Source organism: Pongo abelii, chromosome 7 (assembly GCF_028885655.2).
Source record: "Pongo abelii isolate AG06213 chromosome 7, NHGRI_mPonAbe1-v2.0_pri, whole genome shotgun sequence".
Taxonomy (NCBI): Eukaryota; Metazoa; Chordata; class Mammalia; order Primates; family Hominidae; genus Pongo; species Pongo abelii.
In genome coordinates this window covers 103,083,116-103,107,445 of record NC_071992.2, presented here as the reverse complement: position 1 = coordinate 103,107,445, position 24,330 = coordinate 103,083,116, and the positions used below count along the sequence as shown (strand labels likewise).

Below are 24,330 nucleotides of genomic sequence, written 5' to 3'. Positions count from 1 at the left end.
TACATTCTTAAAATAAGATCAAAACACACATAATTATGCTTTGGAAATCATACTATTGCTAATTTTCAAACCAGATAATAAAAGTGTAATTTGAGCTACATTCTACATTCTCTGATAAAAATTCAAACTAAATCTTGAGTAAACAGTCAGGAAGTATTATAATCCAATTCTTCTCTTTGATATATCAAGTTTGTCACTACCATAAAAGAAAATTAGATGAGTTTGACAGGACTTATTCTTCACATAGGTATATGTATTTATAAAAACTACAGTCTTTCAGAACTCATAGGGCTTTGATGATTATCAGATGAAATTGTCATTCTTCTCTAGGGAGGATAAATATTTTCTAAAACTATGAAAGTACCACACATTTATATGTTTGGGAATAGGTGAGAAAACAATATTATTTTGACTTATTCAATAGACTCACAGATTGTCCAATGCAATCAGTAGTTTAACAAACACCACCATTTATTTTTCAAGATATTTACAAAAAAGAACTTGAATTCAATATTAGTCTAGGAAACAGTATGTTAACTGTCTCAGTACCTTTTTAGCTCTTTGATGCAAAATTTTAGTACTTTTGATTGATATTTTAGATCAACAGACAGATTATTATCATTAGTAAACATATTAACACACATAATCATTCTCCCCTTTCCAAATTTCAAATTCTTTTGGATCCCCTAATTTAAAATATCTTTATGATGGTCTCTTTCCTCCTTTCTAATCACCTCAAAAATATTAATATAATGATAGATGGGCAAGGATTGGCTATTATATTTTTATTAAAAGCATGGAAGAGAGGCAAGGATCAAAATTTGATATTTCTGATACAAAGTGGGAAACCTGTGACAAAACCATGACAAATCCAAAACCACCATAAAAAATAAAGCAACCATGAAAAATAGCAAATATGGTGAAAAATTATTAAAAGAATTAATATGCTACACTAGAAAATATTGTCCAAAACAAAAGAGACCAGTGAAGGATGAATGAAGGAACAAAAAGGCATCACCATCACAGGTACTTGAATCACTGGCACCTCGAGGTATCAAACTGGTTCTGGGATGCTCATCTGTTTCTATGTAATAAACATGGTGAATTTAGAAATATTCAATTCCCGATTTTTTACAAGTCAGTTTACTACTTGCCTTCCATTTGTACTTTTGGTTAAAAAATGCCATTTATAACTGATTAGGAAAAAATATGTCATAAACAAAAACATAATACTACAAATATTCAAATTTATGAGCAAAAATAGTTATTTGACTAAACATGGATTAAATGCTACATCTCAAAAACATGATAAATAAAATATAAATGCAAGCAGTAGAAGGAAATTTGGAACAAATACGAGAAAGGTTTTAGATTCTCACCAAATTTAAGTGGTTTATTAGAGTATCCCTGCTTTTTAAAGCATAAACTTGCCTCTAATGATTATTTACTTTTTTTCAGTAAAAGAACTCCTGGTATGCTGAACTTCGTTTTCCTGTGTTACAGTGTTTCCCTCAAAGGATACCTTAGCCACATTTCATAACTAGTCTGCCATGTTTTTATTATTAAAATAGTTGCTGTCTAGAATTTACCAATCAGATTCATTCGTTTTAGAACTTTAATCTCAAACTTAAATTAAAAATGTCCCTCACTATAATTGTGGCTTTGCAGACTTTGGGTAGAAGTATTTCTTTCAAACACTTCCTCTTCCATTATAATCTAAATTCTGGCTCCTTCACTGGCTGTGAGGAAAGAGAGGTGAGGTTGCCAAGGAAAGAGAGGTGAGGTTGCCATCCTCTCTCTGTTACCTGTGGCTGTCTTTCATGTAGCAATTGTGTTTCGTTACCAAAAGAGATCTAGAGCTCTTGAGAGGTGACAGCGTGCTGGCAGTCCTCATAGCCCTCGCTCGCTCTCAGTGCCTCCTCTGCCTGGGCTACCACTTTGGCGGCACTTGAGGAGCCCTTCAGCTCACCGCTACACTGTGGGAGCCCCTTTCTGGGCTGGCCAAGGCCGGAGCCCACTCCCTCAGCTTGCAGGGAGGTGTGGAGGGAGAGGCGTGAGCGGGAACCAGGGTTGCGTGTGGCGCTTGCGGGCCAGCTGGAGTTCTGGCTGGGCATGAGCTTGGCCGGCCCCGCACTCGGAGCAGCCGGCCGGCCCTGCCAGCCCCCGCCAATGAGGGACTTAGCACCCGGGCCAGCGGCTGTGGAGGGTGTACTGGGTCCTCCAGCAGTGCCAGCCCACCCGCGCTGCACTCGATTTCTCAACGGGCCTTAGCTGCCTTCCCGCGGCAGGCCTAGGGACTGCAGCCCGCCATGCCTGAGCCTTCCCCCGCCTCCGTGGGTTCCTGTGCAGCCCGAGCCTCCCCGACGAGTGACGCCCCCTGCTCCAGGGCACCCAGTCCCATCGATCACCCAAGGGCTGAGGAGTGTGAGCATACGGCGCAGGACTATCAAGGAGCTCCACCTGCAGCCCTGGTGCAGGATCCACTAGGTGAAGCCAGCTGGGCTCCTGAGTCTGGTGAGGACGTGGAGAGTCTTTATTATCTAGCTCAGGGATTGTAAACACACCAATCGGCACTCTGTATCTAGCTCAAGGTTTGTAAACACACCAATCGGCACCCTGTATCTAGCTCAAGGTTTGTAAACACACCAATCAGCACCTGTGTTTAGCTCAAGGTTTGTGAGTGCACCACTCCACACTCTGTATCTAGCTGCTCTGGTGGGGACTTGGAGAACCTTTATGTCTAGCTCAGGGATCGTAAACACACCAGTCGGCACTCTGTATCTAGCTCAAGGTTTGCAAACACACCAATCAGCACCCTGTGTTTAGCTCAAGGTTTGTGAGTGCATCACTGGACACTCTGTATCTAGCTTCTCTTGTGGGGACTTGGAGAACCTTTATGTCTAGCTCAGGGATTGTAAATACACCAATCAGCACTCTGTATCTAGCTCGAGGTTTGTAAACACACCAACCAGCACCCGGTGTTTAGCTCAAGGTTTGTGAGTGCACCAATCGACACTCTGTATCTAGCTGCTCTGGAGGGGCCTTGGAGAACCTTTATGTCTAGCTCAGGGATTGTAAACACACCAATCGGCACCCTGTGTCTAGCTCAGGATTTGTAAACACACCAATCAGCACCCTGTGTTTAGCTCAAGGTTTGTGAATGCACCAATCGACACTCTATCTAGCTGCTCTGGTGGGGCCTTGGAGAACCTGTGTGTTGAAACTCTGTATCTAACTAATCTGATAGGGATGTAGAGAACCTTTGTATCTAGCTCAGGGATTGTAAACGCACCAATCAGCACCCTGTCAAAACAGGCCACTTGGCTCTACCAATCAGCAGGATGTGGGTGGGGCCAGATAAGAGAATAAAAGCAGGCTGCCCTAGCCAGCATTGGCAACCTGCTCGGGTCCCCTTCCACACTGTGGAAGCTTTGTTCTTTCCCTCTTTGCAATATATCTTGCTACTGCTCGCTCTTTGGGTCCACGCTGCTTTTATGAGCTGTAACACTCACCGCGAAGATCTGCAGCTTCACTCCTGAAGCCAGCGAGCCCACGAGCCCACGAGGAGGAACAAACAACTCCAGACGCGCTGCCTTAAGAGCTGTAACACTCACTGCGAAGGTCTGCAGCTTCACTCCTGAGCCAGCGAGACTAGGAACCCACCAGAAGGAAGAAACTCCGAATACATCTGAACATCAGAAGGAACAAACTCCAGACGCGCCACCTTAAGAGCTGTAACACTCGCCGTGAAGGTCTGCGGCTTCATTCTTGAAGTCAGTGAGACCAAGAACCCACCAATTCCGGACACACTCTGGCCCATCCTACCACAGTTCCTCTTGGGTTAGCAACCCTTGTTAAATTGGCTTTCATAGGTGGACAAATCATGCAAAATGACTCAATACCACCTGCACTTTTTGTCTACACATAATCCAGGAAATCCGTGCATCCTTGCTATGCTGAATATTGAAAATGTAGGTGCTTCACTGCTGCTTTCTCTTATCTAGGCCTCACTCATTCTCCATAATTATTTTTTTCCACGGCTAATATATGTAGCACAAGTACAGATTAGCAACCTTGCTGCTTAAATAGTTATCCACCCAGGAAAAAGGAAAAGAAAAAAATGTTTTTTTTCGTTTTCTCCTGTGTGAGTGGCTATACCCTCTAGTATTTATCCTTTTCAGTTTGGCCCTTATAGTAACTGTCAGGGTGGAGCAAGGGGGGAACAGTTATAGGGAGTAGAGAGAGATGTTAAAAGTAAGGTTAGTCCTGAGACCACTCTTCAAGCCAGCATAGTATCATTTTTAATAAAAAGCAGGAAATAATCTAAATGTCCAATTCAAATGTTATTATCAAATAAATTAGAGAATATTTATATGAAGAAATATTGTATAAAATATTACAACTATGAAGAATTTCAATTCCAATAATGTAACAGAATGCAAACAAAATGATCTAAAATTGCATTAAACTCACCATGACCTGGAGGAAATTTTTTCCATTTAAGGAGTGCAATTAGCTCATATATGGATAAAGTAGGCCATTCCTCATAATAAGGACACATACGGATTAATTTCAACTTTTGCATATTTTCAAGTTTTATTTTTTCCTAAAATAGAATGACATTATCAAATTTTTAATAACAGGCAATTTAAAATCAAAGAAATAGCAAATAGATAAATGGTGAGAGAAGTAAAATAAAGGCCATACGAATATAAGTTAGTATAGAATACATTTGAATTTTATCAGAGCATCACTCTGTGGCCACATAGACATATTAAAATGTTAATCTTCAGATCTACTTACTAAAATTATATTTGCTCACCTTTCATAATATATTATACTTCTATAAATGTTTTAGAAGTTTTTAAAAACCCTGTCATAGTCAAGATTAAACTAAAAAGTTGTGTTTGATAAAATCAAGTAACTGGTACTGATATTTGGGAAATAAAAACAAAACATACAGAATTTTTTGTTAAAGCTAGCAACTCTGAAAATCAAAACAAATGAACATCAGGGATTTGGAATAACATTGAATTCTGAGAGAATTACCTGCACTACTGACACTGGGACAACTAAATCACAAGAATTCCCCACAATTGGAGACCCAAGAAGATGGATGTCTTCTCAACTCCACTCCACATGAGCACTGAACCATGGCTTAAGCCAGCTTTCTGCAGGACCTGCACCTGGCTTAAGCTCATTCAAAAAAAAATGAAACAGAAGGATCATGGAAACCTTTCAATCCCATTATTTTTTATTTATTTATTTATTTTTGAGATGGAGTTTTACTCTTGTTGTCCAGGCTGGAGTACAATGGTGCGATCTTTCCTCACCAAAAACTCCACTTCCTGGGTTCAAGCAATTCTCCTGCCTCAGCCTCCCTAGTAGCTGGGATTACAGGCATGCACCGCCATGTCCGGCTAATTTTGTATTTTCAGTAGAGACAGGGTTTCTCCATGTTGGTCAGGCCGGTCTCGAACTCCCGACCTCTGGTGATCTGCCTGCTTTGGTCTCCTAAAGTGCTGGGATTACAGGGATGTGCCATCAACCCCAGCTAATTTGGTCTTTTTAGTAGAGAAGGGGTTTCTCCATGTTGGTCAGGCTGGCTCGAACTCCCCACCTCAGGTGATCCACCCTCTTTGGCCTCCCAAAGTGCTGAGATTACAGGCATGAGCCACCGCCCCTAGCCTCAATCTCATTATTTATACAAACTTCCTCTGCTATCCAAAGGAGGAAAAATAGGAGTCAAGAAAAAATTTGGATTTGATTAGAAGAGAATAAATTATTAAACTTTAAGTAAATGAAGTTATCTTAAAAACGCAGAATTAGGGAATCAGAATAAGTTGTTATCACTTATTCATGCAGCTCTGAGTTTGATATCTGTTGTAATTATGAAATATCATGCCAATCACATTCAAGTATTTTTCCTTTTAAAGTAGACTATGAGACTGGGAAAGCAGCAGTACTATTATCTGTCTTATTATTCTAGTATTCTTAGCATATGACATGCTGCAAACATGCAAAACACATATTTGTTGAACGAATGAATGAATGAGTGAATGAATGAATGAATAAATTAATGAGTTTGAAATTAATGAAAAGCCAAAGGGTATTTAAAAATTACCTAAAATATATTCATTGAGACCTTTGTTTACACCTCACCTACCTATCACCAGCACTCTTAAGTGATTTTTGTCAAATAAACAACATTTTTATGGTCTCTAGGTTAAATTAAAATTTAATATAGCTGTCTTTGTCTAGAGAATCAAAATGTAGCTTGAGTTTATGCCCAATTTTTGTTTTTATATAATATTAGATATCATCTTACCTCCTTTATCTTTGCATATCCCTTTGCTGGGATTTTAAGAATTTCACAATCATCTTCTGTCACCACCGAGAACATCTGTGTTTCCGAATCAATCTCAGGTATAACTTCCAGAGTCCCAAAGGTACTCCATTTGCTAAGCTGTAAAAATACCAGAGACAATTTAATGTTTATTACCACTCATCAACATAAAAATGCCAGAGAAGGATTGGATTGTAGGTCAAGCTTTCATTCTAGGAAAGAGGGGGTTCTAAACTGTCTCTGCATGGATGGCTCCTACTACTTCTGCTCAATGTCACTTCCCAAGGCAAGAGAAATGGCCATTCTTTTTCACCGACATGAAGAAAATAACATAAAAAATCTTCTGTTTTATTCAGTGATTTAAAGTGCCTATTAGAGTGCTTGGAATATAGCAGCCATCCAATAAATAGTAGTTGAAAGAATGAAGAAATATTGTACACTTATATATATGATCTTCTGTTTTATTATCACATGTTGGTAGTATTCAGTAATAACAAAAATGAATAAAATGTTAAACAGTATATAAACCATTAATATATATTTATGGATGATTGCTTAATTTAATATGTAAACGATAAATATTAGGCATGGAAAAATGTTACTACTAGAACACATGTCATGAGTTATTACGTTATAATGATATTATATATAGATACACAGAGAACCTACATTTATATTTACCCAGGAAAAAGTGGAGGGCATGTGAAGGATAAGGAGTGTATTTTTATGAGAGGCTGAGGAGCTTCTTAGGGAAAACATCAGGTCGATATGCCTATCTAAAATGGTATGGGAAAACTTCCATTTTTCTACTTCAAATCCATAGACTATTTTTCTTTTTAACTAAATGCATAACTGAGCTCGAATCTGCAAGTCCAAATATATAGAGGAAATTTAAAATGTCAAACAGTCACAGCTGAGGCCAAAGTGGGCCACAGTCCTATCAAACCCGAATAAGGTCCTGAAGAGCTGAGTTCTGAGGCTTGTTGTACATGTAGGAACAGGACATGGGACCCGGAGCCATGCAAGGTGAGAGCCTGGAATTGTGTCTCCTTGCCTAAAGTCTAGGAACTTGGAGGATTGCCCCAGTTGTGAAGTGGGGACAGGAAGAACTACATCCAGTACTTTATGAAAGCCACACAGAAGCTGGCTATCTAGCCATGAAACTGGACAGGATTGTTAGAAAATCAAGAACCTAGGTCTGCAACTTGAATGAGTACAGAGCATACACTTATGCATAGTAGAAGACCCAAAGCTGAAAAATCAATAAAAAGCCTCATACACAACTAGTAAAACTCCTAGGATCCAGGAAGGTATTATACAAACTTAACCTTATGTATAAATTCAGAGAGAAAGGAACTTCCACAGAAAGCAATCCTTGCTGATGACAAAATCATAATAAAAAAATTACAAGCCACACAAATGAATAAACCCCTATAAAGGGAAGTCCATGAAGAAGGAGAAAAAAATTGACCAACTACAAATATTTAAAATATGTAGACTATAAAAATCAGAACATGACATGATGGAAGCAAAAAGAGGTATTTTGGAAAAGAACAAAATAAAACTTCTGTAAATAATGGTCACAATAATTTGTAGATTAAAGATAATTTAAAAAAGAATTCATTACATGGATAATATACAAGAAAATACTCTGGAATAAAATATAGAAGAAATGGAAATAAGAAGGGGGTTGCAAAGCTACAGAAGATAGATGGAGACCATTTAGCATATATCTAATAGAAATTCTAGAAGAAACTGAAAAGAATGGATGGAAAACGGTGATACATAAGTGATAATGGCTGCGAGTTTTCCAGAGCTGAGGGAAGAAGTGAGTTGTCCAAACCAAGCAACACACAAAACTGAAAGATGCATTTGCTTTTATATTCCTGCCCAGGATTTGGTATATTCTCCTAATCTTTCTCCTCTGCTATATCTCCTATTTACGATCTCATTAGCTATCAAAATTTCAAGCAGATATTGTCCACTTATATTTTTTCAATTTATCTATAGTTTTAGGGCATTAGTTGGAATTACCTAAGAAGCCATTATAAAAGCAAAAATCATCCATGACTTTGAATAATATTCTTAAGGATTTCTTTCTCAATTAATTAAAAAATATCATCAGACTCCCTAATATTAATAATTAGGAAATTATACAACTTCCAATACCCTTTACATACCAATTATTTTAGTTGAATTATTTTTAAAAGTATTAATATTTATAATTTTCCATTTTGTTCTGTAAATATGGTTATCTTAAAAGTGCTCAGGAAAAATAACTTTCAACCCAGAATTCTTTATTTACTTGAAATAGCAATTTAGAGTAAGAGTAAAGAAACAAGAAAATAATTTTAGACATCATAAGAAACAAATGACTAAAAGATGAATTCCAGCTAGAACAATACTGAATCCAAAACGGAGGGCAAATAATTAGCTAAAAACATTGGTAAATGTAAATAGCATTATTGATATATAATAATTTTTAAATGACTAATATGGTACTCTTTTAAAATAAGAGAGATTTAAATTGCTTTCAAATAGTAAGTCAGAAGAGACAAGCAGAAAGTTAGAATTAAAATATTTGAGAATCTTTATATTCTTGGGCTAGGAAAGAAAAATATTGTATAGGTTTCCTTCAAATTACAAATTTAATTATATACAAGTTGAAAAAAGTACAATGATAAAAAAATAAAGTGATGAAGTGAGGGATATTTCCTACAAAAATGGCAAATATAAAGAATAATACCTCAAATATCTAATAAACATCTGTAATTTCACTTAAAGAAGAGAAAACAACCAAAACAGTTATTGAAAAATACCAAAAATATTTTTAGAAGAAAAACTATTTCCAGAAGAGACGAACCAAATGACTCACACACAAAAGAAACCTGCTCAATCTCAGTAGGAGACAGAAAATTGTAATTAATGTCATAATACCACGTGGTTTTTATCCACCAGACTGAAAATACTGAAGTCCTCTAACCTATGGGATTAGGAAGATAACTTTCATTTATAACTCTGGAAACTGTAAAAACCTTTAAAAATGAGAAATTATCTGGCAATATCTATTAAAATAAACTAAAAAATGTATGCAGTGTCTTACTCAGAAACCCATCTCCTAAGAATCTACCTTGTAGAAATAAATACATTTTAAGGAATTCAACCAAGTCTAAGTTTTAATATACTGGTAAAAATTCATTACATATATATATCTTAGCCTGGAAGAATTCTGATTAAAAAAACAAATAGTAGATAGTATATTAAAAATTGTTTTTTACAAAATGAACAGTTACAAAAACAGTAATCCATATGTGTAGGTAGTTGTTTAAATGCCAGTGTCAATTCAGAGGAAGATGTGCAAGCGTACATGTCAGGCTGATACGGTTCATATGTTCAGGGGATAGTGATGGAGCTAAAATGGCAGAATATTTATTAAAATTTCCTCCAACCTCCTTGTATTTGTTTCAATGGCCATAAAAAGTATGTATTACATTTGTAAATTTTAGACACTTATTAAAGAAATTTAAAATGTGACTTTGAAACAGAATGCTGAGTTATCTTCCATACATGTGCTATTTGTTTTGATACCTTTAAAAATATACATAAAATATCTAAATGATATACAGCAAATGATTACAGTTGTTATATCTGAAAACTGCAGGTAATAATCATGGTCTACTTTATATTCTGTATTTTCTGAATTTTTAATAAATATAGCAGTTTTTAAATGAGAAAACACTATAAAGCTATTCACTTTATAGCTCAGTCTCTCTCAACTTTTTTGAAAATATCATTTATTAAGGCTACATAGATAATCCTGTTCTAGTAGGGATAGTTGGCAGAGTTGCACAGATGGGACAGTTTCTCATACTTGTAAATTCTCATGTTATTTTACTGAAAAATAGATTGATAACTAAGTTTATTAAGAAATGATATATTCTCATGCTTTTTTTCAACTTCTATAATAACACATAACGTGAACAATCTCCCTCTGAATAAGAATTGGTAAATCCATAAATCTTTCTTTTGAATAAAGTCATAATGTTGAGATTTGTTCTAAACTGTATTTTATAAAAATAGAATTTCCTGAAAAACAGAAGTATTTCATAGGTATAATTTTTGTCCTTATTTTTTCCATTGCTTTTAGCTTCCAGGCATTTACACATTAAATAAGATCCATAAGTAAAATTAGAGGTACTATTTTTAAACAGTAGCTTGCTCTAAAGTTTGCATAACATGTTTTTTCTTTTCTAAGGGGCTGATGAAATGGACAAAAAAAAAAAAACACACAAAGATCAGGCCCTCATAATCTAGTCAATAGATGAACTTCTTGAACTTCTAATATATTATTCCATAGTTTGTGATTATTTGTACATCTATTTTTCTTGAATGAGTTTCTATAGTTTTAATTATATTCTCAAAGTTGTCTAAGTCTCCAAAGAAGAGTAATAAGAACTGCTCCAGATTGAAAATAATTATTTTTCTCCAAAGATTTAGACTCTAATGGCCTTTATAAAAAGTGCATTCTCAAAACCAAACCATGATAAGAAAAGAACAGAAAGACATTGCATTTTATAATATTTCACATGCTTAGGGAGAATGTGGGACTATACACTGGTATCTGGAAGGTAAAGTTGGAACTAACTGAATGTGAGGACAATCTGCTGGGGACCTAATGCATCCCATTGGCTGAGGGACGGGTCTGTATGTTTAAATAGAAATTTTCTGGATAAATTTATTCCAAACCTATATGCTGAATCAAAGAGGAACACCTTTTCAATTATAGAAAAAAATTATCTTTCAGGATAATATGAATATGTACTTTCTAAGTAAAACCTACAAATCAAATCAGTTTGTAAATGTAGCCAATAAATTTCTCTTTAAAAGTTGGCTAATCATGGCTTCCTATTATGTCCCTCATACATATATAAATATATTATTTTTCAATGCTTGCCTTTCTGAGAAGTGGAAAAGGTAATATAAAGCATTTCCTTTTCATCTGTGGTTTCACTACACAAATATAGTTGTATATTTATACATATATATAAATATATATATAATCTATATAAAACATAAACATATTTACTTGTATATTTTGAGGTAACAATTTTTAGTGCATATACATTTCATACTCATTATGAAATATCTTTATTTTTAATGATGCTCTTGCAATAAAATCTACTTTGCCTACTATAGTACAGCTACTTTGGCCTTCTGGTTAGTATAATCTGTGTTATCTGTTATTTTACTTTGCAACTTTCTGTATCCTTCCAATAAGGTGGGTAATCATACAGGGTATTGCTTTATGCAATATGACAATCTTTGTTTTTTAATGAAAGTATTTAGTCTGTTTACATTTAATGTATATTTGCTTTTAAATCTGCCATCTTAATATTTGCTATTTTTCTATTTCTTTGTGTAATTTCCTACTTATTGCTAAATTTTGAACTAATCAAATATTTTTTCTACATTCTATGTTCTCTTTTAACTTATATATTCTTTTATTATCATTTTGTTGATTAGTCTAGTTATTACCAATGCATCCTTGTCTTATTAAAGTGTACCCTAAGTTCAGGGTCCCTCATTATGCATGGAAGATGCATTCCAGACTGTTTTTGCATGCAGAAATTGCAGATAATACTGAATCCTATATGTGTTTTTTTCCTTTACATACATATCTATGATAAAGGTTACTTTATAAATTAGGCACAATAAGAGATTAACAAAAATAACTATTAATTAAATAGAAAAATTATAAATTTAGAAAAAAGTTTAAACATAATAATGGAATTTTCAGACCAAAGTTGACCTCAGGTTACTGAAACTGGAAAGTGAAACCACAGATAAGAAGGAAGTGCTATATTACCTTTTCCACTTTTCAGAAAGGCAGGGATTGAAAAATTTTTTACTATTCTCTTGCTGTTTTTGCTACTTCTGATGTATTTTATTTCTATATACATGTAGGAACTTCACAAGGAATAATATTGATTTATACAGTCAGCTAATATTCAGATTTATCCACATATTCACCAAGAAGTTTCTTTGTTCTTCAGTTCTTTCTACTTTTCTGTATTTGAATTTTGGATAACTTTGTTTCTGCCAAAGTTTGTCTCCTTGTCATTCCTTTCACTGTAACTTTGCTTGCAATGAGATCTTTCTTTACTGTTTGTCTGAATACAACGTCATTTTGCCTTCATTTAAATGATGGTTTTACTGGTTATAAAAGTCTAGGTTGGAAGTTACTTTTTTTCCTGAATGCTTTAAAAATATATGTTATTGTTCTCTGGCATTCATTATTTGCTAAGAGTTCATTAAAATTTACCTTGGAGTGTGTTTCTTTTTTGTCTACTTTGACTTTTAACTACCTTTGGTTTACATTAGTTTAATTTTTATGTGTCTAGTTGTGGTTGTCTCACTTGTAATTCATACAGCAACTTAAATCCGTTATTAGATGTCTTTCCACAGTCAGAAAAAAATTTCAATCAGTTCTGCTTCAGGCAGGACTAAATATTGTTTCTACTATATTTCTTATTTATCCTTTTGTTGGGCTTTTAATTGCATACTTATCAGAGTTTTTCATTTCTCATATCTAACTTATGTTCTTTTCTATCATTCGTCTTTTTTCTTCTTCATATTTACTTATGATATGTTCTACTAATCAACTTTCCAGTTTAGTAACTCTCTTCTGCAGTGTCTAATCTGCTAATAACTACATCTATTGAGTTATTAATTTCATTTTACATTTTTAAGTTATGAAGCTTCCATTTTCTTATTTATTGTTAACAATTCTAGTTTCATTGTCAGATATGATCTTGAAAATAGTATTATTATTGTAAACTAATAACTCCAATATCTAAATTACCTGTGTATTTGTTTCTACTGATTTTTTATTGTTTGTTAAAAATGTTCTCTTGTGTTTTGACACTCCTGGTAACTTTTTAGTCAATGCTGGATGTTGTGTATGAAAACCATTGATTGTTCTAGATATGTCATCTTTCTCTGAGGTACTTTATTTTTCTCACAGTCAATTAGTATAGGAGCATACTAAATGGCCCCAATCAATAATTGAGGTATTTTGAGACTGGTTTTCAGTCTTTAGGACAGTGTTTTGGTTCTGGGTTTCAACTGATAGACTGACACATTTTTCAGAACCTCTTATGCTTGACAGACCCAGGACTCATAATTTATGTCTATAAAATACATGAGACTGGTGAAAGTTCTACTTCTTAAATTCGTAGCTACATATTACTCAAATTCCATGATGGTTCATTTTATGTGTCAATTTGACTGGATCATGGGGTGTCCAGATATTTGGTTAAACATTTTTCTGAGTGTTTCTCTGGAGATGTCTTTGGATGAGTTCTGATTTAAATTGGTAAAGATTAACATTTAGATATGTAGACTGAGTACATCAGATTGCCCTCCATACTGTGGGTGGGTCTTACCTAAAATGTTAAAGGCCTGTATAGCATAAAAGGCTGACTTTCCCCTGAATAAGGCAGAATTATCCTCCTTGACAGCTTGAGAACAGGTACAATAGCTTTTTCTGGCTCTATAGCAGTTTTCAGCCATCATACTCAAACTTGGACATCACCTCTGCAGATTTTGGACTTGCCAGCCTCCATAATTACATGAGCTAATTCCTCATAATAAATCTATACATATACATATATGCATATGTGTATATATATATAAATGACCCATCATGATTCAGCACTTTCATAAATGTAAGAAGGAATTATTGAATAGTTAATTCAACCAGATGTATATTTCCAAAAAAAAAATTAATATTATTCAACCTCCATTTTCTCTGGTTCCCTTTTCTCAGTATCTTGGCCCCTCAAGGCCTGACTGCCTGGGTAGACTAAACTCAGATTCATGGTGCTCTGGCATTCTAAGGATCCTGTAAGTTCTATTCACTATTTTCTGCTCATTTGATTATCCTTATGATGCTTGCAAGTTGTTGGATGTCTCTAAGGAAAAGCAGTAGGAAATGTCTGGCTCAAAATAATGTATTTCTCTTCTTTCTTGAATTATAGCCGCTCTAATCTTGGTTCCCTTGATTGCTCTTCAAAACCTTCAAACTGTTATTAATTTGATGTTATTCAGCTTTTATAGTTGTTCTCAGCAAGGGGATTGCTCTGATGCAAGCTACTTCACCATGGTATAAAGTAGACTGACATTCAATAGATTGAAGCACCTGAGCTTCTTTTAAACAAGATCTACTTCCGTTTCTCTATTTCTGTTGTTTGGACTTTTTTCTCATTTGCCCTTATCAACCCATTATGAAGTGAGTAACAAAATTATTCAGAACAAGCAACCAGACCATGACATCCAAGCCTTTTCTCATAAAGGTGGATATTCTGGCAAAGTAAACCAAAAATTTCTACATAAATTATTGCTTGTAATAGGAAAAAATGTCCTGAAGAGCCTGATTCTCATTTTGATATTTTTTTCCCTTAAATAAAATAAAAACTGAAAGAAGGATCAAGGTGATAGCATCTTAATAGAAGGAAGGCATTGGTAACTTCCAAGGAAAAATAATTTCTACATATAGATAGGTAGACGTTAATTGTAGGTGATAAGCAAGCCAACTAATATCAATGTATTAGTAACAGAGACTCTCCAATGCCTATACTATTTATACGTATTAGATAGTAATGAGAGTAATGAATTTACCATTGATTCCTACTTTGTAGGTTATATTTGTCATATGTGTGTGTCATTTTTAAAACTTGTCAATTAAATTATTTCAAAAATCTTTTAAAGAGCTATACACTTACTACTTTATAAAAAGATAAGAGTGCAAGAAAAGGAGTAGATCAGCAGAGAATAACGATATTCATGATAAAGTAACTGGAGAACTTACAGAAAGCAAGTTACTGGGATGAGTGTCACATTACTCACAACATAAAGTGTCCTGAACAGCTCAGGCTGCATCCTGTTAGTCCAAGAGCACAGTTTGGCTGATAACCATGAACTGAATCTCAAGTGGATCTCAAGTACTCCTATTTGCAATGGTTTGTTGTTATTTTGAATTTCTTTCAGAGAAACAAAATCTTCAGCATTGACTGGAACAACAGTCTCCCTTTTCTGTTCAGGTAGATTTGGGCTTCTTACTTAATAGTAAAGAGGCAGAACCTTTCTTCTTCCTATGTGCCCAGTTAGATATTAACTAAATTCCAACAGTCACCCATCATGATTCAGCATTTTCATGAATTTCAGTAGGAATTATTGAATATTTAATTCAACCAGATATATATTTTAAAAATTAAACCAATTAATAAAATAATTTGAGCTATATTTCAGAATTTTCTAAACATTATTGGTTCTCTTTATTGCTGTTATTGTACTACTGTTATATAATCAGTACTACAGTACTACTATTATTTGAAATTTAAAAATTTTCCTGTTATTAGGGGAAATTGATCTGTCTCATATATAAGAGTAACATCATTCAGTCACAGGAAATAATTATTTCAGCATACCATTTGGTAGAATTGCCCCTCCATACTTGGATGTTACACTGTAAAAAATATAACTATAAGCATATTAACAATTTTCGGAAGAGTGAGCACTAAGAACTAAAAATAGTTCTGTGTTATAATGTGAAATTTAGTGTTAATTAAAGAAGTTAGTGTCTAATTTAAATAATCATAAATTTTTTAAAGTTATCACATAAGGTTTATTAAAAACTTAATGGAGTGTACATTTAAATGCATACTTTATATGTACTCATACACAAGTGCTCACCACATGTTCACTAGCTATTGAAGTTAAAAAACCCTTTGGCTTAATGGATTACCATCATTCATTTGTTATATGCTTTATCCATATATAAATTGACTGCTCTGATATGATCTGAATTTTGTATAAAAGATGATACATTTTGGGAGCTTAATATCACAGACTTTTTCATATAATAAACTAGAAACATTGCTCCTGTCTTATTCAAAAGAAAACATTTCTCCCACATAACACTAAATTCAATTGCTCACATTTTCATTTACTCTCAATTTAATATAGTCTTATAAAGAAGATTCAGTTGAATAAGCTGAGATATAAATTGAAATAACTGTGTCAGCCTAACTTCAATGTGAAAATAATTTAAAATTTTTCAGTGTGGCATTTATTTATTTATTGATACATATTAGATGTACATATTTTTCAGATACATGTGATGATTTCATACATTTATACAATCAAATCAGAGTAATTGGGATATCCATCACTTTAAATATTTATTTTTTATCTCGGATCATTCTAATTATTCCCTGCTAACTATTTTGAAATGTGCAATCTATTAATGTTAACTATAATCATCCTACTGATCAAACACCAGGTCTTATTTCTTCTAAGTGTGTATTTGTACCCATTAATCAACCTCTCTTCACCACACATCACCCCCAACCTTCTTGGCCTCTGATAACCACCAGCCTACATTTTACCTTTATGAGATTCACTCTTTCAGCTCCCACATGTGACTAAGAACATGTGATACTTGTCTTTCTGTGCTTGGATTACTTTACGTTACACAATCACCTCCATTTCCAACCACATTGTTGCAGTTGACATGATTTTATTTTTTTATGGCTGATTAACATTCCATTGTGTATATATACCACATTTTCTTTATTCATTCATCCAGTGATGGACACTTAGGTTGCTTCTATATCTTGGCTACTGTGAATAGTGCTGAAATAAGCATAGGAATGTGGATATCCCTTTGATATATTAATTTATTTTCTTTTAGGTAAATACCCAGTAGTAGAATTGCTGGATCATATGCTAGTTTTATTTCTAGTTATTTGAGGAACCTCTATACTATTTTCCATAGTGGCTACACTAATTTACATTCTCATCAACAGTGTACAAGGGTTTTTCTTTCTCCACATCCTCAACAGCATCTGTTAGTCTCTGAATTTTTGATAAAAGCCATTCTAACAAGAGGAACCTCGAAAATTACACAAACCCACAGAAGTTAAACAACAGTCTCCTGAATGACCAATAGGTCAATGAGTAACTTAAGAAGAAAATTTAAAAATTCCTTGAAACAAATGAAAATTGACATGCAACATATTAACATCTGTGGGATACAGAAAAAGCAGTATTAAGAGATAAGTTCATAGAAGTAAATACCTGTTTCAAAAAGTTGAAAAACTTCAAATAAAGAACCTAATGATGCACATGAAGGAACTAGAAAAGCAAGCAAGAAAGGAAATAACAAAGATCAGAGTAGAAATAAATGAAATTGAGACTGAAAAAAATATATAGACGATCAACAAAGTGAAATGGTGTTTTTTTGAAAAGATAAACAAAGTAGACAAACCTTCAGCTGGATTAATTTAAAAACAAGAGAGAAGACCAAAATTAAATAAGAAATGAAAAAGGGGACATAACAACTGAGATCACAGAGATACAAAGAATCATTAGAGAGAATTACAAACAACTATACAACGACAAATTCAGAAACCTAGAAAAAATGGATAACTTCCTGGACACATGTAACCTACCAAGATAGAACCATGAAGAAATAGAAAATCTCAACAAACCAATAATGAGTAAAAAATCAAAGCCATAATAAAAAGTCTTCCATCAAACAAAAGCCCAGGACATTACAGCTTCACTGCTGTATTCTAACAAAATTTAAGGAACTAACTAATATAAACTCTAGTGAAATCCTTCCCAAAAAAATGAAGAATAAGAAGAAGAAAAAGAAAAGGGAATACTTACAAACTCATTCTATAAGGTCAGCATTACCCACACAGCAAAACAAGACTAGGACACGGCCAAAAAAATCAATAAATAAAATTTTTAAAAAATAAAGAAACTACAGGCCAATATTCCTGATGAACATTAATGCAAATAGAATAATTTATATTTATTTGGTTATATACCCAGTAATGGGATTGCTGGGTTGAATGGTAGTTCAGTTTTTAGCTCTTTGAGGAATCACCACACTGCTTTCCACAATGGTTGAACTAATTTACACTCCCAACGAAAAACGTATAAGCGTTCCACTTTTCTCACAATCCTGCCAGTATCTGTTATTTTTTGACTTTTAATAATAGCTATTCTGACTGGTGTGAGATGGTATCTCACTGTGGTTTTGATCTGCATTTCTCTAATGATTAGTAATGTTGAGTTTTTTTTTCATGTGCTTGTTGGCCACATATATGTCTTCTTTTGAAAAGTGTCTGTTTATGTCCTTTGTCTACTTTTTAATAAGGTTGTTTGTTTCTCCTTGTAAATTTGTTTAAATTCCTCATAAATTCTTCTTGAAGGTTTTTAACATGAAGAAATGTTGAATTTTATCAAAAGCTTTCCCTGCATCTATTGAGATGATCATGTGGTTTTTGTTTTTAATTCTATTTATGTGGTGAATCACATTTATTGATTTGTGTATGTTGAGACAGCCTTGTATCCCAGGAATAAAAGCCTAGTTGATTGTGGTGAATTAACTTTTATATGTGCTGCTGGATTCAATTTGCTAGTATTTTGTTGAGGATCCTTGTATCTATGTTCATCAGAAATATTGGCCTGAAGTTTTCTTTATTCATTATAGCTCTGCCAGGATTTGGCATCAAAATGATGCTGGCTTCACACAATCAGGAAGTTCCTCCTCCTTCATTTTGTGGAATAATTTCACTAGGAATGGTACTAGCTCTACTTTATATGTTTGGTAGAATTCAATTATGAATCCATCTGGTCCAGGACTATTTTTGGTTAGTAGGCTTTTTATTACTGATTCAATTTTGGAACTGGTTATTGGTCTGTTCAGGATTTCAGTTTCTTCCAGTTCAGTCTGGGGAAAGCAATTCCATTTACGATAGCCACAAAGGAATAAAACACATAGGAATGCAGCTTACGAAGGGGGTAAAAGATCTTCACAATGAGAATTACAAAATACTGCTGAAAGAAATCATAGATGACACAAACAAATGGAAAAATATTCCATGCTCATGGATAGGAAGAATAAATATTGTTAAAATCGACATACTGCCCAAAGCAATTATAGAGTCAATGCTATTCCTATGAAACTACCAACATCATTTTTCACAGAATTAGAAAAAACAATTATAAAATTCATATGGAACCAAAAAGTAGCTTGAATTGCCAAACAAATTTTAAGCAAAAAGAACAAAGCTGGAGGCATCACATTATCCAACTTCAAAATATACTATAAGGCTATAGTAACCAAAACAGCATAGTGCTGGTACAAAAGAAGATATATAGACCAATGGAACAGGATAGAAAATGCAGAAATAAAGCCATATATCTACAGCCACCATCCTTAACAGAGTTGACAATAACAAACTATAGGGAAAGGACTGCCTATTCAGTAAATGGTGCTGGGATAACTGACTAGTCATATGAAGAAAATGGAAATTGGACCCATTTCTTTTACAATATACAAAAATTAACTCAAGATGGATTAAAGACTTAAACGTAAAACCTAAAACAATAAAAACCCTAGAGGACAACCTAGAAAATATCATTCTGGATATCAGCCATGGCAAATAATTTATGACTAAGTCCCAAAAAGTAATTGCAACAAAAACAAAACTTGACAAGTAGGACCTAATTAAGCTAAAGAGCTTCTACACAACAAAAGAAACTATCAACCGAGTAAACTGACAACCTACAGAATGCGAGAAAATATTCACAAGCTATGTATATGACAAAGATCTAATATCCAGAACCTACAAGCAACTTAAATAATTCAACATGCAAAAATCCCATTAAAAATGGGCAAAGGACATGAACAGACACTTCTCAAAAGGAGACATACATGTGACCAGTAAATATATTTTAAAATGCTCATTACTAATTATTAGAGAAATGCAAATAAAAATCACAGTGAAATACCATCTCACACCAGTCAAAACAGCTATTATTAAAAAGTCACAAAACAACAGATGTTGGTGAGGTTACATTCCCACAATGCTGGTGGGAATGTAAATTAGCCACTGTGGAGAGCAGTGTGGGGATTCCTCAACGAACTTAAAATAGAACCACTATTCAACCCAACCATCCCACTACTGGGTATATACCCAAAGGAAAATAAATTATTCTACCAAAAAGACACATGTACTCATATGTTAATCACAGCACTATTCATAATAGCAAAGACATAGAATCAACCAAGATGCCCATCATGGTGGACTGGATAAAGAAAATGTGGTACATATACACCATGGACTAACACACAACCATACAAAAGTACAAAATCATGTCCTTTGCAGCAACATGAATGGATCTGTAGGCCATTATTTAAGTAAATTAATGAAGAAACAGAAAACCAAATACTTCATGTTCTTACTTATAAGTGGGAGCTAAACATTGAATACACATGGACACAAACATGGGACTGATAGACCCTGGGGACTGCTTGAGTGGGTAGGAGGAGGGTGTGGGTTGGAAGGCTACCTATTGTGTACTGTGCTCACTACCTGGGTGATGGGACCATTCATACACCAAGACTCAGCAACATGCAATTTGCCCATGTTAAACCTACATGTGTATCGCCAGACCCTAAAACATATAAGCAAACAGAATAAAACTAAACAAAAATACTAGCAGGCTAAATTAAACAATTTTTGCATATAGTTAAAATGAACACTTTGAATTGCATTTTTGCTTTTTCCATATTCATTAAAGAGATTAAGCTTCTTAATTATATGCTCTACTTTTATAATCATATATCCATTGAAAAACAATGATAAAATGAATTACTTTGGACCCACTAAGTGGATAAAGAAACCAAATTTCTCCCATTTAGATAAAGGTAGCATATGCAACCATGTTAATGTTTAATGTAGTCCATTCATTTTCTGTTGTTGTATGCTATACTCAAATTACTTATTCATTTGTTGATGAACATTTATATTTTTATCAGCATTTAGCTATGAAGCAATTGTGATAGAAGCATTATTGTACATGTTACCTCATTTGATATATAATAGTATCTCTAAAATATATGACTATGGATACATTTCTTTGTTATAAGCCATGTTAGCACTAGAGCATCTAATACCAACCCGTTTTCCAAAACACAAATTCTTATACTCATATCAGCAGTAGGAACACCTCCAATGTTTATTTCTTCACAATTTCTCCATCATTATATATTGTCTAATTTTTTTGCATTTGCCAATTTGGTGTAAGAAATAATATTCACTGTACATTTTTGTTATTTACTGAGATTTATTTTTAAATGTACAAATTATTTATGGTACATTTCCTTGATTGCTAAAGTGGTTGAACATACTTGCACTTGCCAATTTATTTCATAGTTTCTGTTCTGTAATAGACCAATTTATATATTTTGTAATTTTCATTATATTGTCCTTTTTGATTTGTTGATCACTATACATTCCAGGTATTAATCCTTTGCCATTTGTGTATGTTGCAAATATCTTCACCCAGTGTGTGCCTTGTCTTTTCATTTACTTAGAATATCTCTGGATGAACAAATGGCTGCTGATTTTAAACAAGTATCAATATAGTTTCCTTCTATAAGTCTGTTATTTAAGGTGTTTTTCTGTTATGATACCATGAAGAAAAGAGCACCTAAAATATTCGAAGTCTTTCCTTTTACCATTAGGCTTGTGACGCCTAAATTAAGTTTTATGAATGGTGTAAAGTAGGCATGCAGTTTTATCTTTTCTGTCTGCATAACTGACTGCCCTCACCCAAATGAATGAACCCACGTTACTCACTGCTCTTCATGTCACTGTTCTACATCAAGAGTTCTTTTGTGGCTGGGTGCAGTGGCTCACGCCTGTAATCCCAGCACTTTGGGAGACCGAGGTAGGCAGATCACCTGAGGTCAGGAGTTCAAGACTAGCCTGACCAACATGGAGAAACCCCGTCTCTACTAAAAATACAAAATTAGCCAGGGTGGTGGCACATGCCTGTAATCCCAGCTACTTGGGAGGCTGAAGCGGGAGAATCCATTTAACCTGGGAGGCAAAGTTTGCAGTGAGCCGACATAGTGCCATTGCACTCCAGCCTGGGCAGCAAGAGCGAAACTCTGTCTCAAAAAAAAAAAAGCCTTTTTTTTTTATGTGGACCTCATTTTTGGAATTGCTTAGATGTCAGTGTGCTCACCTATCAGTCGCTAGTGCCCAATATTAGTTATTATAGCTTTATTTTGTGTTTTTATACCTAATAGGAAAAGCTCCTCTTTCCAAAGTATCTGCTTTAGGAATATCTAGTGTATTCTTAGCCTTTTGCTCTTTGGTATTGTTTTTAAAATTACCTTTTCAAGTTCCACAAGGAACCTGTTTGGATTTTTTTTTCCAATGGAATTGCATGAAATGTATAAATCATTAGGGGACACTTATCTTTAAGATATTGAATGTTTCTGTCCATGCATGTAATTTAGCTATATTTAACCCTTCTGTGACATCTTTCAAAGAAAATGTATAATGTTCTTCCAAAAGTACTGGCTTACAGTGTACTATATTTTTCTTAAGTGCTCAATCTTTTGTATAGCTACTTAAATAGAATCTTTTAATTAATGATATTATCCAACTGATTATTACCTATGTTTCTGTGAATTTTTTGTTTTATTGCCAAATCAACAATGTGTTTACAAGTATGTTTTCTAATATTTTACTCATTTCTTCAGTAGTTTCCATTTAGAGAGGTGATTGGCAAACTTTTTCTGTAATAGACAATATAGTACATATTTTCAGTTTTGCAGACCATATAGTTTCTGTCACAATTACTCTACTGTTTTAGCAGAAAGCAGTCATAAATATATAGTAAATGGGTGTGGCTGTGTTCCATAAAAACTTTATTAAGAAAAAGAGACTGTAGCCTAGATTTAGCTCAAAGATTAAAACTGCCATCCTTGAATCTAGAGTTTCATTCATTTGATCAAGTACCCAGATTATTCCTATTATTTACTTTAATTTTTAAAAGAGTATAAAATTATTATGCCATTATCTTATGTGAAAAATGCTTTTTAACATTTAAGCAAAAAACAGCCCACATTGCCAAGTCAATCCTAAGCCAAAAGAACAAAGCTGGAGGCATCACGCTACCAGACTTCAAACTATACTACAAGGCTACAGTAACCAAAACAGCATGGTACTGGTACCAAAACAGAGATATAGACCAATGGAACAGAACAGAGCCCTCAGAAATAATGCTACATATCTACAACTATCCAATCTTTGACAAACCTGATAAAAACAAGAAATGGGAAAGAATTCCCTATTTAATAAGTGGTGCTAGGAAAACTGGCTAGCCATATGTAGAAAGCTGAAACTGGATCCCTTCCTTACACCTTATACAAAAATTAATTCAAGATGGATTAAAGACTTAAATGTTAGACCTAAAACCATAAAAACCCTAGAAGAAAACCTAGGCAATACCATTCAGGACATAGGCATGGGCAAGGACTTCATGACTAAAACACCAAAAGCAATGGCAACAAAAGCCAAAATTGACAAATGGGATCTCATTAAACTAAAGAGCTTCTGCACAGCAAAAGAAACTACCATCAGAGTGAACAGGCAACCTGCAGAATGGGAGAAAATTTTTGAAATCTACTCATCTGACAAAGGGCTAATATCCAGAATATACTTATACAAATTTACAAGAACTTATACAAATTTACAAGAAAAAAACAAACAACCCCATCAAAAAGTGGGCAAAGGATATGAACAAACACTTCTCAAAAGAAGACATTTATGCAGCCAACAGACACAGGAAAAAAATGCTCATCGTCATTGGCCATCAGAGAAATGCAAATCAAAACCACAATGAGATACTATCTCACACCAGTTAGAATGGCAATCACTAAAAAGTCAGGAAACAACAGATGCTGGAGAGGATGTGGAGAAATAGGAACACTTTTACACTGTTGGTGGGACTGTAAACTAGTTCAACCATTGTGGAAGTCAGTGTGGCAATTCCTCAGGGATCTAGAACTAGAAATACCATTTGACCCAGCCATCCCATTACTGGGT

The 24,330-nt window shown here is 34.1% G+C and overlaps 1 protein-coding gene across 5 annotated transcripts in view; it reads right to left on the bottom strand.

Moving 5' to 3' along the window:
• Positions 1-24,330, bottom strand: part of CNBD1 (cyclic nucleotide binding domain containing 1) — a 631,440-nt gene that overhangs the window by 184,915 nt on the left and 422,195 nt on the right. For all 5 annotated transcript variants that reach the window (XR_008509177.2, XM_054518647.2, XM_054518649.2 and 2 more), the window contains 2 exons: positions 6,329-6,466; positions 4,474-4,606 (listed from right to left, as the gene is read on the bottom strand). Coding sequence is in view for 4 of the 5 variants with exons in the window: in XM_054518647.2 (XP_054374622.2) it covers positions 4,474-4,606; positions 6,329-6,466 (271 nt within the window). In the remaining variant the exon portion in view is untranslated. The remainder of the gene's footprint in view (positions 1-4,473; positions 4,607-6,328; positions 6,467-24,330) is intronic.